Source organism: Carcharhinus amblyrhynchos, chromosome 23, assembly GCF_965287045.1.
Source record: "Carcharhinus amblyrhynchos chromosome 23, sCarAmb.v2.hapA, whole genome shotgun sequence".
Classification (NCBI taxonomy): Eukaryota; Metazoa; Chordata; class Chondrichthyes; order Carcharhiniformes; family Carcharhinidae; genus Carcharhinus; species Carcharhinus amblyrhynchos.
Genome location: NC_137346.1, coordinates 17,570,731 through 17,587,149, shown reverse-complemented (window position 1 = coordinate 17,587,149; position 16,419 = coordinate 17,570,731). Strand labels below are relative to the sequence as shown.

The 16,419-nt window shown below is 39.0% G+C and overlaps 1 protein-coding gene across 6 annotated transcripts in view; it reads left to right on the top strand.

Moving 5' to 3' along the window:
• Positions 1-16,419, top strand: part of git1 (G protein-coupled receptor kinase interacting ArfGAP 1) — a 190,869-nt gene that overhangs the window by 164,377 nt on the left and 10,073 nt on the right. For 3 of the 6 annotated variants that reach the window (XM_080210843.1, XM_080210842.1, XM_080210841.1), the window contains 3 exons: positions 2,002-2,154; positions 9,097-9,315; positions 10,725-10,835. In XM_080210843.1, the coding sequence (XP_080066969.1) occupies positions 2,002-2,154; positions 9,097-9,315; positions 10,725-10,835 (483 nt within the window). The remainder of the gene's footprint in view (positions 1-2,001; positions 2,155-9,096; positions 9,316-10,724; positions 10,836-16,419) is intronic. The other 3 variants (XM_080210845.1, XM_080210844.1, XM_080210847.1) reach the window with 2 other exon arrangements.

The window sequence follows — 16,419 nt, the reverse complement described above, 5'->3', positions numbered from 1 at the left end:
GTCACTGTCTGTGGAGTTTGCACATTCTCCCCACGTCTGCATGGGTTTCCTCCAAGTACTCTGGTTTCCTTCCTCATTCTGAAAGATGTGCATTGACCTGGACTGTGGCAACTAGGGGAATTGCACAGTAACTTCATCGCAGTGACTTGTGACTAATAAATAAACTTTAAAAATAGCTTTACTTTGAAAAACATGAAAGAACAGTTGCTTCTAAACTGATACATTATTGAAATTTGCGTTTTTGAAGGAAGATGGACCTTAATTAGCAAACCAGCGGTTGCAGTTAAGTGAAGACTGTAGTAAAGCCTGCCCAACAATCTTACTCATGATGTGGATATGCCGGCATTGGACTGGGGTAAACACAGTAAAAAGTCTGACAACACCAGGTTTTAGTCCAACTGATTTATTTGATAGTAAACTCCCTCGAAAGCTAGTGAGTTTACTATCAAATAAATCGGTTGGACTAAAACCTGGTGTTGTCAGACTTTTTACAACAATCTTACTGCCATACGCCATATTATTGAGATTGCTTGTATTGTACTGCCTGTGGAAAATACCACTGCTTACCTCCACTTAATGCCGTACCTCTACAGATGGATGACAGCTCAAATGCAAGGGGCATAATCAACATCTAGATTGTAAACTATTAAATCTGGACCCCATGTCAGCCATTAAAAAACATATTGGTGTTGGGTCAGGAAAGTACACCCATATCATACAGCTACGTTGGATTTCTCTCAATAAAGCAGCACTACAGAATGAGTTGTATGCACCATTCAATGACTGATCAAGCATAGAGTGGTGTTTACAGAAAGTGGATGGGTATAAATGTCTCCATAAACTAAGAGGGGGACAGTAAGGGATTAAAAAAGGCAGGGAACCAGGGCAAGAGACTAATTAAAAAGTGTTGTGAATTGAGATGGCAGTTTTTCATTTCTTTGTGCAACTGTATGCTGATTTGTTGATGACACCAAGATTGGTGGAATGGCAAATTGTGCGGAGGGTGTGGAGAGTCTGCAGAAGGATCTAGATAGGCTGGGCGAATGGGCCAGGAACTGGCAAATGGAATTTCATGTTGGCAAGTGCGAGGTGGTCCACTTTGGTAGGAATAATGGTAGGAAGGACTATTACTTACGGGGCGAAAAACTGCAGCAGGTGACGGTGCAGAGGGACCTCGGGGTCCTTGTGCATGAGTCACAAAAACCCAGCCAGCAGGTGGTCAGGAAGGCTAATAGGATGCTGGCGTTCATAGCGAGGGGGATTGAATATAAAAGTAGGGAGGTCTTGCTGCGGCTGTATAGGGCATTGGTGAGGCCTCAGCTGGAGTACTGTGTGCAGTTTTGGTCACCGTACTTACGCAAGGATATTTTGGCCTTGGAGGGAGTGCAGAGGAGGTTTACTAGGCTGATGCCGGAGTTGAGGGGGTTGAGCTATGAGGAGAGGCTGAATAAACTAGGCTGGTACTCGTTAGAGTTTAGAAGAATGAGGGGAGATCTCATTGAGACGTATAAGATAATGAATGGGATGGATAGGATAGAGGTGGAGAGACTCTTCCCGCTCAGAAAGGACAGTAGGACTAGGGGGCACAGCCTCAAGATAAAGGGGGGGGGGGCGGTTTAGAACGGAGTTGAGGAAGAACTTCTTCACTCAAAGGGTGGTGAATCTCTGGAATTCTCTGCCCGTTGAGGTGGTGGAGGCTGCCTCGCTAAATATTTTTAAGACGTGGGTTGATGGGTTTTTGATAGGCGAGGGGATTAAGGGTTATGGGGAGAGGGCGGGAATGTGGAACTGAGCCACGACAGATCAGCCATGATCTTATTGAATGGCGGGGCAGGCTCGAAGGGCTAGATGGCCTACTCCTGCTCCTATTTCTTATGTTCTTATGTATGTATATGCCTGCTTCAGAAATGGCCTGCGTACTTTTACAGCCATGTTAACAGCCCCACATTGCTTGAGTATATTGGCTATTCATTTTTTTCCATATTTCTTTTTGACGTTAAGAGCATGGATTCATCTGACTTATCAGACGGCCCCATAACACTGCAGGAGTACCTGGAGGTGAAAAAAGCTTTGGCTGCTTCAGAGGCTAAGGTTCAGCAGTTAATGAAAGTCAATAACAATCTAAGTGAGGAACTACGCAGACTTCAAATGCAGGTGAGTGAATCTGAATGAGGGTTCTGATAGCTAAATGAGCATTTGTTTCTGAGTAAATGCTGCAGAAGATTAAAAGGTGTTTTTACTTTTTTATTTGCACCAAGAGTCAATGTTTGATTCTGCACTTTTGTTTTTGGATTTAGTGATTTTGATGAGCCAGCTATGTTTGGACAGTGCCAATAAACATTTGCAATAAAAGTAAATGGAAAACTAAATAAAAAAGGAGGATTCAAATATATGACAGATTTTGCATCAAGAACTGATAAGTTAACATTTTAAGTCTTCATGTGATTATATGCAAAAGATGGTGACAGTAATTCTCCATACTTGCCTGGGGCTGGAATTCTCCAGTCCTGCTTCAGTGGAGGAGGTTTGGCTGTGTGCCAAATTCTCCAGTCTCTCTGGTGACAGGGTGTACAAGATTGTAGAATTTCAGCTGGTACATTTTTGCCTTTCTTGGTTACATAAAAAGTGGTATCATAATCATAGAATCCCTACAGAACAGGAGGAGTCCATTCAGCCGTTTGAGCCTGCACCAATAACAATCCCGCCCAGGCCCTATCCCGACATCACTGTCAAATTCATTTTGAAAGTACCTTTAAAGTACCAATAATTCTGCAAAAGTTGCCTTTAGACCTGTCATTAGTTTCACCGGTGCTTCCATTTGGAAAGGATTATTGGCTGCAACATAACGTATCTTGGTGACCGGAACAAGGCAAAGAACTCGGTGTGGCCTGACCAGTGGTTTGATCTCAACCTCCCCTAACTACCATTTAATTGATTTGGCAGATCAGTTGAAAATTCTATTTTCTATGTTATTTGCTGTTTTCCATCATTTAGATATACATCTACTGAAACTTGGAGTTGACAGGGATGGGGGTGTGTGGGGCACACACGTCATTGGAATAGTAATCAGAGATTCAGGGTAGTGCTTTGGTGGGATTTGAATCCAGGTCCCCAGAGTGAAATGTGGAATTAAAAGTCTGTTCATGACGATGAAACGATAGTCGATTGTCATTTAAAAACCCATCTAGTTCACCATCCTCCTTTAAGGAAGGAAATGTGCCATCCTTACATGATGCACAGCAATGTGGTTGACTCTTAAAAAGACCTATCAAACCACTCAGTTGTATCAGAACTGCTAATAAGTATAGAAGGAAGGTGTACACCACGTTGCCTGCAGCAGTTCAAGAAGGCAGCTCATTACTTCAAGGGCAATTGGGATGGGCAATAAATGCTGGACTAGCCAGCAAAGCCCACATACCATAAATGAATATTTTTAAACAGCTCCTTTCAAGTCATCTTTAGTTATTTCAACATCATTCAGAGTTTTTGTGTGTTGGGTTTTTTTTTGTATTTTGCCTAATTTGCTCTGTGAGGTGCTTCCTGAAATAAGTCCATGATTCTGATAACCCATCCCAAAAGCATTCCGTTTCTGAAGCCCAACGTGGGTAGTACTGGACTTGCTTGGCTTATCATTCAGCCTAAGCCTGGTGTGTGGTGAAATTGACTTGGTGCTCTTTGTGCTGGAAATCAAAGCACCAATCACGGTTTCTGCCATATTTCAGAGTCATCAAAAACAAAACTGCTTTCAGGCCCTTTAACATAAAAAAAATGCCAATCTATTGCTGGCACTTGCAGATTTTATTTTTTATTCATTTGAGGGACATGGGTGTTGCTGGCTGCCCAGCATTTATTGCCCATAAAATCCCTTGTTGCCCGAGGGCAGTTGAGTCAACCACGTTGCTGTGGCTTTGGAGTCACATCTAGGCCAGACCGGGTAAGGACAGCAGATTTCCTTCCCAAAAGGAGATTAGTGAACCAGATGAGTTTTCCCAACAATCAACAGTGGTTTAATGGCCAACAGTAGATTCTTAATTCCAGATTTTTTTATTGAATTTAAATTCCATCATCTGCCGTGGTGGGATTTGAATCTGGATCCTCGGAACATTAGCTGAGTTTCTAAATTAATAGTCTACCAATAATACCACTAGGCCATTGCTTCTCCTGTTCTCACTCTTTCAAGTTCCCCTTGTCCCCCTCAGTTGCCTCACTTGATTGACTCTGTCTGTCTCTCTGTCCTGGTCTTTTACTATGTACTATTAACACCAGGTGCATTGATTTTGTTGCCATCTGGACATATCAGCTACTTGCATGCAATCTTGTTAAATTTAAAGCCAATGCATGCTGCTAGCCCTTTGGATGTCTTCCTGTTGACATCATTTGCTCCATTTTACTTCTATAACTTTCACAGTGTTTGATGTTGGCAGGAAGTGCTTGATGTGAAACTGAAGTAGGTCTTACTTGGCCAACAAAGTTGAGCTTTTTCCAGCTGTAGCAGCCCTCCTAACATTAAGTTATGAACATTGAAAATGATAAACAATTAGAGTTTAATACTGTCAGACCAGTTTACAAAATACAATTTAAGAAAAAATGTCCACCTACTTATTGACTTTCATCATGAAGCAAGAAAATTAATAGATTGATAACTTGCTTTCCTGGGTTATGTTAGAATATCAATTGGGGAATCTCGGTTGCCCTTTTCCAAGCAATCCTTTCTATGAGCAAGGATCTTCCTAAAATAGATCTATGCGCTTCAGTCACTTAAGATGGAGTTTCACCACTGGTAATATTTAAGGATGAAGCAATCTTTAAAAAGTTGCTGTAGCCTACTTATCATGAGAATAGTGCCTTTCGTACTGCTGTAGTTCTTGGTTTGTTCTGTGCTGCAGTCAACTTTCCAACCCATATGCAGCATGTCATTCTTAGTCCGTTGATGGCTGGACTTTTAGGCTGTAACTGAGACTTGTAACTGAGTGGTAGTAGTAGCAAAATTATGGAAATTTGCCCCACAGAAACTAATACCTTCTGTTAATTTACAGAGCTGCACTTGTTTTATTTGGTGTGAAGGAGTTTGAATTTTTTCCTCATTTCCATTACTTGGGCAAAAATGGTGCTGATGAACTTTCTTCAGGCTTTCATTTTGCAATGCATTGGTCTGTTGGTGTGGAAATGGAGCCAAATTTGCTTTTTATATAAAGAAGTCCAATACACCATTATTTTTGGTGAGACCTTTTACCATTTATGGAAGGCTATTTTGTATATGCATTTGTAAGAGTGAGTTAATAGATTTAGTAAAAGCGGAGTGAATCCAACAGCCTGCATTAGCGTAAAATCACACCTAGTCAAATGCTCTACCTCAACAGAACTTGCCATAAAGGTTGTTAACTGTCTTTTTCAAAAAAAGTATCGGTGGCACAATGGTTAGCACTGCTGCGCCTCAGCTCCAGGGACCCGGGTTCAATTCCCGCCTTAAATCACTGTCTGTGTGGGGTCTGCATGTTCTCCCTGTGTCTGCTTCCTCCGGGTGCTCCGGTTTCCTCCCACAGTCTGAAAGATGCGCTGGTTAGGTGCATTGGTCAGCTAAATTCTCCGTCAGTGTACTGAAGCAAGCACCAGAGTGTGGCAACTAGGAGATTTTCACTAACTTCATGGTAGTATTAATGTAAGCCTACTTGCAACACTAAACTAAACTTATAAAGAGATTGCCAATAAACTTCTGGGTGAAGGTTTAATAGTAAACCTAAGTAGATGAGACTGAAATTTAAACAATGTTTTGCATAATGACTAACAGTCTGTATGTAACTTGGAGCAGAGAAGTTGTATTAGAATGCTGTCCCTGTGATGCATCAGAGGAAGGTGCTACTCCAGAGGTTTCTCTGGGGTAGTTCCCTCCATGCTTGTATTTGAATAAGCTATTGCATCCTGTCCCTGGGTCTCCTATGGTTAATTGGAAGAAATCCATTATAGATTAGTTACTTCTGTATTGAATAAATTTTGTTATACTTGTTTGTTATGAATGAAATCTGTTAAAATAATTTGCTCCCTCCCTCCATCCATACCAATAAGATTAGCCCTGCAAAACACACTACGGTCTCCTGTTTACTGTAACATCCAAACGTCACTGCACATAAGCTAAAAGTTGCACAAAAAGGCACAGCACATTGAAGTAAAATAAAACAAACAGGAAAGCAAACCTGGTCTCGTGAATTAAATCTTTTTTTCTGGCATTTACGAATGAATAATATTTGGCTGTATATTTTTGAGAGGTTAAATGCTCCCAGCTAATGGATTAGACACAACAGTACACTGTTGATCCCTGAGCTGCCTCTTGAGCTGGATCTTTGAGATTATTTAGGGGGGGCCTAACACTTGCAGCGCAAGTTTGACTCTCGTTCCAGCTGAGTAGGCTGCCTCCTCGCCCTGCCTCTGAGTAGAAGGCAATGACAGATCACCAGTAATAAAACAAAACAGTCAAAAGCAATAGCTCAGGATGAAGTGTCAACAGACAATGAGACAAGGACCTGCCTTCAAGCAGAATGCACATGAACAGAAATGTCATATTGTAGCTTTTACCATAATGACATTACCCTTTAAAGGAATATTTTGACTACATTGTGGCGAGTGTTTTTTAAGCAAGCTGAGTTTGTGAAGCAAAAATGTACTACACCCCAGCATTTTAGACACCAGACAACATACCGCATCTATTTATTTAATACAGCAGTTGTTATTGCAGTCTGCAATACAACTTGTAACAGTGCACCTTATGTATTTTCACACGACTACATTTACAAATATGGTGAAAGATAGAGTACAGTAAGGATGCTTTGGTGAACCTTTTATAAAACATTGGATCAGCCTCAGTTGGAGTATTGTGTCCAATTCCAACAATTCAGAAAGGCTGTGGAGGCAATGGTGGAGTGCAGGAGCAACTTCAGAATGGTTCCAGGGATGAAAATTTTCAGTTATGTGGATAGATTGGCAAAGTTGAGTTTCTCCTCCTTAGAGTTGAGAGGAGATTTGATGGAGGTATTCAAAATCGTCAAGTGTCTGGACAAAGTAGATGGGGGAAACTTTTGCCATTGATGAAAGGGTCAAGAACCAGTGGATACTGATTTAAGGTAATTGGCAAAAGAAATTGGTGGCACAGTGGTTAGCACTGCTGACTCGGTGGCAGGGACCTGGGTTTGATCACAGCCTTAGCTGACAGTCTGTGTGGAGTTTGCACCTTCTCTCCATGTCTGTGTGGATTTCCTCTGGGTGCTCCAGTTCTTCCCCCCCCCCCCCCCCCCCCCACACACACACACACACACACACACACACACACACACACACAGTCCAAAGATGTGGGCTGTTAGGTTCGGTGAATAGACCTACTAAGTTATCCCTTAGTATCCATGGATGTGTATGGTTAGGTGGATTAACCATGGTAAAATGTGTGGGGTTCCAAGGCTGGAGCGGGAGGGCTGGGCCTGGATGAGATGCTCTTTCGGAGAGTTGTTGCAAACTCAAAGGGCCAAATGGCCGGCCTCTGCACTGTAGGGATTCTATGTTTGTAAGCAGAAGTGACGTGATGAAAATCCTCTTGCAGCAAGTGGTTAGGATTGCCTAACCACTTAATGGTGGAGGCAGATTCAATAGTTTTCAAAGGAGAATGGGATAATATCTGAAGAGAAAATAATTCCAGGGAAAATGCAGGAAATGGAACTTGCGGAGTGACTGTTGCAGAGAGCTGTCATGGGCACAATTGGCTAAATGGACTACTTTGGTGCTGTAGTCATTCTGTGATTCTATTTCTGTCAATGGTATTGGTCATTTTAAGTGTTAGTTGCTGTATTTGCACAATATCTGGCTAGCACTGTAGACTAACTTCAGTGTTGTGGTATTTTTGTTGAAGGGTAATAATGCTATGATAAATAAACTTAAAACTGTTAGTCAATGTATGACTGTGGTCCAGACACTTTCAATAATTTCTCAAAGTTGATGTTCACTTTGGAGACTTGATTGCATAATCTAAGCTTTAGTGTAAAATAAAAATTTGAGTCAGGGAGCTATGTCACATTAAAGTATTATTGTTATCCAGGAAGCCAGTTTAACAGCAAGGAATTTTCAGCCAAGGACACTAATGGTGCTTATGTTAGTAATTTGTAATTGAATTTGCTCCAGTTTTGCACCAAATTGTTTGTTGCTTTTCAACTCATTCTGGTACAGCATTTGAATTTATGTCACTATACACTTATTTAGCATCTTGCATTATTTTAATAGTCTCAAGCACCAGCAAAGAATGTGTAACATGCAAATAATCAGACACCATGAACATCTAACTGAGGCGTGAATATTCCTGTGGTTTGCCTTTTATATAAATAGATCTAATAAATTAGTGATCAGATTTTGGGTCTAAAATGTAATTATTTTATGGCTGCTCTACTGCACATCCTCTATAATAGGCATTCCAAATTTTTTTTTAGTTATTTTGCACCAGAAACTAGGACAAATATTTGAAAAAGTAATCTGAAAAATATGGTGGGGGAGGCTGGTGGTTTGAGACAAATTTTACAACTATCTATTTAAGAGTGATAACTAAATGCCCTTCTGTGTTTAAAATAAAATGATTTCCCGGACAGCCAGTGTTGTTTATTTTCTTGCGTGTAACTACTACCTGTTCTGATGACATGCCCAAAGTTGCCAATTTTTCATGTAAGAAAACTGAGGATGCAGACTTGTGTCCAACATGCTGTAGCACTTTGCACTGATACCTTTAATGCTTTCACTTTGCAAAACTTAATGCTGCCCTCGCTTTCTTCAGATAGTTCCAGGTATTCTATCCTATTTGGCATGTTGCACTAGACAAATTCAAAATTTTTATACGAAACCGCATGGATATTTAGTAATCGATTTTTAATGATGGAAACCTAGATATGAAATATAAAATAATTTAGTCACATCTGAAGAGTGTAATCCTACCCATCTACACCCTCCTATTTTGTATATTGCTGTGTGTAATCTTTGATAAAACAAATGTTTAAATTTTGCAATGAAGAGGGCTCCTTTAATATCAAGTTATTTCAAGATGTTGTGGATCCCTTTTTGATAAAATTTCAGATTAACAAATTGCAGACAGAGAATGCACAAATGAAACAGCAAGCTCCAAGTCTACATCCGTCACCAACTACTAGTGACCGCCAAGACCTTGCCCCCCACCCAAGCGCAAGTAGACGTGACCGACAAGCTGTGTCCATGTATGAAACCAGATCAGGACAGAAATCCTTTGGACAAACTACTGATGACATTGCCACAAGACTTCAGCCTTTGGATTGTAATGTGAGTTAATGCTTTACGATGTGGACTTTATTTCAAACCAAGTGCATTGACCTTCAATACAGCTTGTTGCTTAATCATTATTAACAAAACAATAATAACTGTTTAGTTTAGGAATTGTAGGACAGTCTCTCATTTCCCAGGCTTAAAATTCTGGGGGAAGAAATATTTTCCAGCATTCATTAATGAGGTGTTACATCTTCTAACCCTAGCTGCAGTGCAAAGTTCTGGTATTAATTTGCAAGTGAGCTGCTGTTGTGTTCAGATGTACTATTAGACAATTCGTGCTCAGCATTCAGTTTTGTATAAAATTCCCATTTGTGTGATAAAGTGGCCATCACAAAAGGTTAGAGATTTGCAAGGACATATGGCACTGAGCAATCATAAAACACACACACATTTGCTGCATGTGTTTCTGGTCCTTGTCTTTGTTCGCAATTTGCAGTATTTGAATACTTCCTCATTTTTGTGATCCCACATTCCATGCAACTGGTGTAATTAAGTTATTTTTCAGTTGAATTCACCTTGATTACTCTTTCAAATTATTAATGCTTCTGATCCTTAATACTGTTTTGAACAAAAGAGTTGGAGACAGGTATAATTATCATGAAACGTTCTTTCCCAAATCCTTGAATTGGCCCTCCCTCACCTCCAACAGATAAGGGAAAAATAAATGTTCAAATTTCGGAAAATAAACCAAGTCCAAATCCAATTGGGCTTTGCTAACTATCTTAACATATTTGGAATTCTGCATTGTGGCTCTAAATCTAATGATGAACAAAATCTGGTGGCGTCTATCATCAATGTACTGATAATGAACAGATATAAGAGTCATAGGATTGATGCACTCAGTGAGATGAGGAGACAGAATAGGTTATTGTGGGCGCATAAATAATTTAATGTATAGATGTAGGTATGAATGTGGAATTGTCAGATTGTGCTGGTATTAAATGAAACTACATTTCAGATTTGCACACTTTTTTATATATTCCAGCAACTTCAAGTAGATCAAACAATTTTTGAAAAGGCATTTTCATCTCATTATTGCTAATGATCAGCACATCTACAAAAATGAATTAATCTACAGTATAATTGTTCAGTGAACATTATTTTGAGAATAGTTAAATAAGGGAAATCACTGATTCAATTCAGTTTTAAGTAAATGTTGCTTCATTTGTGCTATTTTGTTTCATTAATAGCATATGCACGTTGCATTAACAAAATTCACAATCCACTAGTTGATTGACATAAGATAACTGCTTTTGTTTGACTTCTTCAGCATGAGACTGTTTAACCAGTATTTGTCTACATAATGCAAGTTGGCAATAACAAGTTACATGCATGTTTTTTTAAAAAAGTTCATTAATGTCAATGTGCATGTCATTGTTTACACTGTCCCTTCCATGTTACAGATTCGCAGGGGTGTCTCCGTGACCTCTGTGCCTTTTCCCTTCTCTCCGCTGCACTCCTGTTCACAGGATTGCGGCAGATCCGTGGTTAAGTACCATCTCAGTTGGGCTCAAGTAAGAAGGGGCAGAAAGGATTCCAGCAAGTGTTCTAGGAGTGTCCATGCCTTTTGCATGGATTTTCTTCCTCTATAATCTTTGCTTCTCTTTTCCCTGTAATGATGGGAGGTTCTTTTTTGGAATGCCTAATTGAATATGTCAAAAATAACTTTCAAACAATATTTTTCAGTTTTGGAATGAAGTACATAACACAACAAAGTGAAACTGCACTTTGTAAGTGAGTTTCAATGAAATATACGTAGATTAATGAATGTAACCATGATTTTTTTCTCATGATACTGCAGTTGTTAATTTACCATTGAAGTGTTGGCACAGGAGTTATTTGACTTGTAATGTGGTGCTAGTTCGGTCATGGAGGGATCTGTGGAATTCCACCATTTGCAGTCTTCCAGTGTGTTCTAATAGAATTTATGCAAGTCAGTAAGTTGTTGCAGAACCACATAATGTTGTCAATTAGCCTGAACACCATATGGTGTATTACATTAGCAATCTTGCATTAAGTCAACTTAGTTTATGGTACAGTTTAAAAAAAAAGAAACTTGGTCACTTGAAAAAGAACCCAAGAAACTTTATACTTACAATACATCTCTGAAGTTGGCCCAAAGTAATACTGTCCTAAATCATCATCTGTGATGATATGCGTTGAAAAAAATCATTAGACACATCTAGCCTTGTTTCTGAAAGATCTTCCTGTCACTTCATACCAATTTTACCAGTCTGTTTATTTCCCTAATAACTTGACTAATTAAATGAAGCAATTTTTTTCTCCTCCCCAATATCTTCCAACTTACTTAATGTTAATCAAATCAACTTTTAAACTAGTATGGTGGCTGAGTACAGGATTAAGGGGCATCATCTTAAGAAAAGTAGGCCTTTTAGGAGAGAAATTAGGAACAACATTTTTAAATCGAGGGTAGGGAAGTTTTGGATTTTTGCCTCCAACTCCCTGGAAAAAGGATATGGGGATCAACTGACGTTTTGAAGGAAGATTTTTATGGGTAAGAGTGTCAGAAGACGAGGAGCAAAGGTGGCCAAATAGAACTGAGATTCCAATGTGCCGTAGAAGACTGAAACAGACTTGAGGGGCTAAGTGGCCTATTATTTTATGGGTCCCCATATACTGAAGAGGTGGCAAAGTTACAGTTAGACACAGATTTACATTAATATTTTGCAAAACTTGAAAAAATGAAATACAGCATTGCTCCAACCATTTTTTGAGTCTCGTGTGAAATTTCAGACTTATCTTTTTGTTAATTTTGCTATGTGCCCTCAAGTGAAGTTTTTCCACAGCATTAGAGTGGTCTGAAAACAAGGATTATTTACAACATAACTAAAAAGCTGCATAACAAAACGTGGGGTGAATAAGATGAATTGTAATGGTTATGCAGTGTGCATTCCAAAAGATAAGCCCCTCTTGCTCAGCTGTAAATGTGAACACTGCAGTTAAATAATGCTTCCCTTTTAACAATCTCTTAACACCTTTTCCTCTCTTGAATAGCATATTGACCTTCAGTGATCACATATTTGTCAAGCAAGGCCATTTGCCATTCAAGAAGTCTTCCATCTTTATTGTCTTCTGCTGACTGTTCCAATTTCTCCATGTATTAACCCTTTGAGCACTGCTTTCCTCCCTTTTTCAGTCGAATTGAGGCACAGGTTTTGTAAATTTAAATAAAAGCAGCTGATGAATGATGTTTTAATAGCAGGTATGGAAGCCATTAACCGAAGCATTATAAAGCTAAAACATCTGTTTTTTATAGTCTAATTTATAAAAAGCCTTTGGGGGTGTAGGAGATCAGTGGTGACGTGGCTGAACAAAATCAGCAGAGGGTCAAACTATTGAAGGAAAATATTCACAAGCTTTTACTCTTGCACGCAGAAACTAGGGGTAACTTTCTGTTCATTGAAAATGTTTTTCTTTCCCTGTGAAAAGCTTTCTTTTGTTGTCTATAAGTTTTTTAATTATCTATTTTAAAACTGAGTTCATTGCAATTATTGCAGGTAGCTGTCTTTCCCACAATTAATTTCATCCATTTCAGATTGACAAATACTGAATCAAAATTCCAGTAGATTTTTCTCAAAGGAAACGTAGAACTGTTCTCCTAGTCCTCAAGGATGTTAATCCTCTGAGACTCGGTGCCTGCTCAAATGGTCAGAACCTGTTGTTTTTGTTAGTGGGATTTATTGTAAATTCCCACTAAATATTATGGAACAAGGCATCAAAATACGCAGCATGGAAGAGGGGAAGACTTTCCATTTTGCAACACCTTCTTGGAGGTGATTAGTCTGGTCCTGCCAGCATCACCCACATCCCAGAAATGAATAGAGAAAGAATTGCAACTTTGAAATGCAACAGTCGACTGCTACTGTAGTTCTCAAAGGGTTAAATTCTTAGCATTTATTCAATATTGCTTTTTTGAATGAGAATATTACAATCAAAGACTCTGATATTGTTCATGTAAAATAAAAGAATATTTTTATAATTTTTAGTAAACTGCATGAAGAAGGCATCATGCATAATGGCAGATGATTCTGAGATCTCACCATTCATGTTGATCATAGTAAATCCTTGCAAAGTTTCCTTGAATCGAGATTTAGTTACAGTTTGGTGTTAGAAATTCCTTGTCCTTTATTCTTTTAGGCTATAAGTGAGGGTAACAAAGGAAATCTGAACAGGAGAGCAAAATACTGCAGATGCCGGAAATCTGAATGAAAAACAAAAAAATGCTGCAACTGCGCAATGGGACTGGTAGCATCTGTGGCGAGAAAAATGAAGTTAAATTTTTCAGGTCGATGACCTTTTTTAGAACTCTGGAATGGGCGTCAACCTGAAACTTGAATTATTTTCCCCTTCACAGATGCTACCAGACCTGCTGAGTGTTTCCAGCATTTGATTTGAAATCTGGATAGAGCCCAGTTCAGATCTTGTTTTTATTTTCAAGTTTGTACTTAAATTCATGGCATTCTTAGACAACTGTATTCCTTCCAAAGAAGTGCAAGTATTAACTTTGTGTACACATAGTTTGCATAATCAATCGATGTATTCACAAATCTCTAATTATTTTAATGAAGTCTTACAATTTGCATAAAATAACAGTCATGTACTGAGTGATACAGTTATGGGAGCAAACTTGCTCTTGCAGGAAGCTGGCAAAATTACATTTAAGTTATTTTTGAATGGCTATAGGAAAAAATAATTTCATAGTGTTCTTAAAAGGCATCTGACAGAAATATTTAAGAAATTATTCTAATTCATAATCTCCTTTTTGTGTGAAGCTGCATTAATGAGCTAAGTTCTATGGATATATCATGTGCCCTTGATTCTCCCACTTTCCTAACTTTTGGAAGGAAAGTACAAAACCAGTGTTACAGAGAGAGCATCTACATATTGTGCCTTCCATTGATGCCATCAAAAGTCAAATTTCAACAAATCTTTTAAGGTTTGGTGAAGTTTATAGGTTTCTATGTAAAAACTGCCCATTTAATTGTAGACATGTCCATTTCAAATGCATTGCTTGAAAACAGATTAGCTTAAGAATGTGGAACTTTGTCCCTTCCTCTTCCTCCAAAGTCCCACGCCCCCTAACATTATTGTGTATGGCTCTTTCCATCTTAGCTATGCAGGCAACTAGCACAGTTATAGCACATGAAGGACTTGAAAGTTGTTACTTGGGACCAGTCTGGTTTTGCATTATGAAACTACAGTGGTGAAGAGAGGACTTGATCTCCATTTAAAATTCAATACTTTATTAGTATGTCCAGTTCTCTCTCACACGTGAAAATGTTTTGCTTAAAATCCTGTTGTATGGGAAATTCAGGAATGAGGAAAAAAGAGAAATGTTCAAACCTGCAATCAGCTAGTTCTGCAGCATTAGAAAGATGCTGTTGAAACAGGAAAACAGAGATATATTGGAACCATCTGCCGTAATGTAGGTATTAACAGAAAAAGGTTAATCTCTTCCCAAGAATGCATGCACTTTTATTACTTTTCCTTTTCTGTTAACCCATAACAGCTGACTCTTTGGGTGCGGGGACAAGGGAATGTCAAAAAGTTTAAAATATTTAAACTGTATTTCGACATGTATGCCAGTTAAGATCTAATTGTAAAACCTGTGATTCAGAACATTCAAAAGATTCAGTGAGTCTTGGGCTTTTAGAGGCGTCTTTGTTATTTTGTTAATCAGTATATTTTTATGGTGTCGGAGTTGTAGCGAATTGAAACTACCATCCAAAAAAGCAATTGAGTTGGATGTTCTGAAATCATATATAGTCCAGGTTTGCAGAACAAAATTTGTAAACCCTCTGGTTGGTCAGATGCACACCATCCTTTAAAGGATCCAGGACATGTTAGTAATACAGCTGGCAGATCTGCACTTTCACAGCACTTTAATTCCTTGTTTAAAAGAAGAAGTAATTGGAACTTGCCTTTCCATTTTGAAAGTATAATATTGACGGGCGGGCGGGGGAAGAATTTTCAAACCCTCGGGCCTCACGCCCCCTCTCCACCCCCATCCAACCTGTGCACCTACCAGCTTGTGTTCTAGCCGAATGCCTTGTACCGTGTGCTCACTACTTTAAGTAGTGGTCTCATTGATTCAAACTGGTGTTGCAGTAGAAATCTTGAGGTTTGTCTTGGAGTTACATTCCTTTGACTTCGTATGTCAATCTGTTTGAATCTGCAGATTATGGCTTTCCTGCTAATTTTCTGGAAAATTTTCCATTAGATTTTACAAATTTTGCTATTAAATGTGAACCTGGTATCCAATTCAGCAAAACCTTATGTTTTACCTTTCCTTTATTGTACAGTTCTTGGTTTCATTAAGATGGAATTAACTTTGAGAATGTAATTTAAGGAATTCTCCAATTGGCATTCGGAAATGTTCTTCCAAGAAAAGTATAGGAATCCTGCTGATCCTATTCTTTATTCCATGTGAAAAAATTGAATTCATTTAAGTATAAAATGATCTAAGTATTTTTAATGTGTAGAGAGTCTTTAAACAATATTTGAAAGGATTCAGATCTACTGGGCCAGGGGCATGATGAATAATTGGTTTGTCATTTTTATTCTGGCTATTTACAATGCAACTCCATCTAAGTATACCAACATGTATTGAGTTAACACAGTTCTGTAATTAGCTTGTGTTCTTCAACCATCTGATTTTAATTGAGATCTGAGGAAAGGGAGGTTGGAGATAGGGCAAGAAGTAGTAAGGATAAAGGCATCATTGGTTATTTAGAATCACAGAATAGAATCCCTACAGTGCAAAAGCAGGCCATTCAGCCCATTGAGTCTGCACTGAACACAATCCCACCCAGACCCCATTCCCGTAACCCCTCATATTTAGCCTACCGACACCCCTGAAACTAGGTTTAATTTAGCAGGGCTAATCAACCTAACCCACGCATCTTTGGACTGTGGGAGGAAGTCCACATAGACATGGGGAAAATGTGCAGACTCCGCACAGATGGTACCCGAGGCCAGAATTGAACCTGGGTCCCTGGCACTGAGACAGCAGCCTCAACCACTGTTGAGGGAATAGTGACTATTGAAAGGCAGAAGAACCATGCTTGATGCACTGGA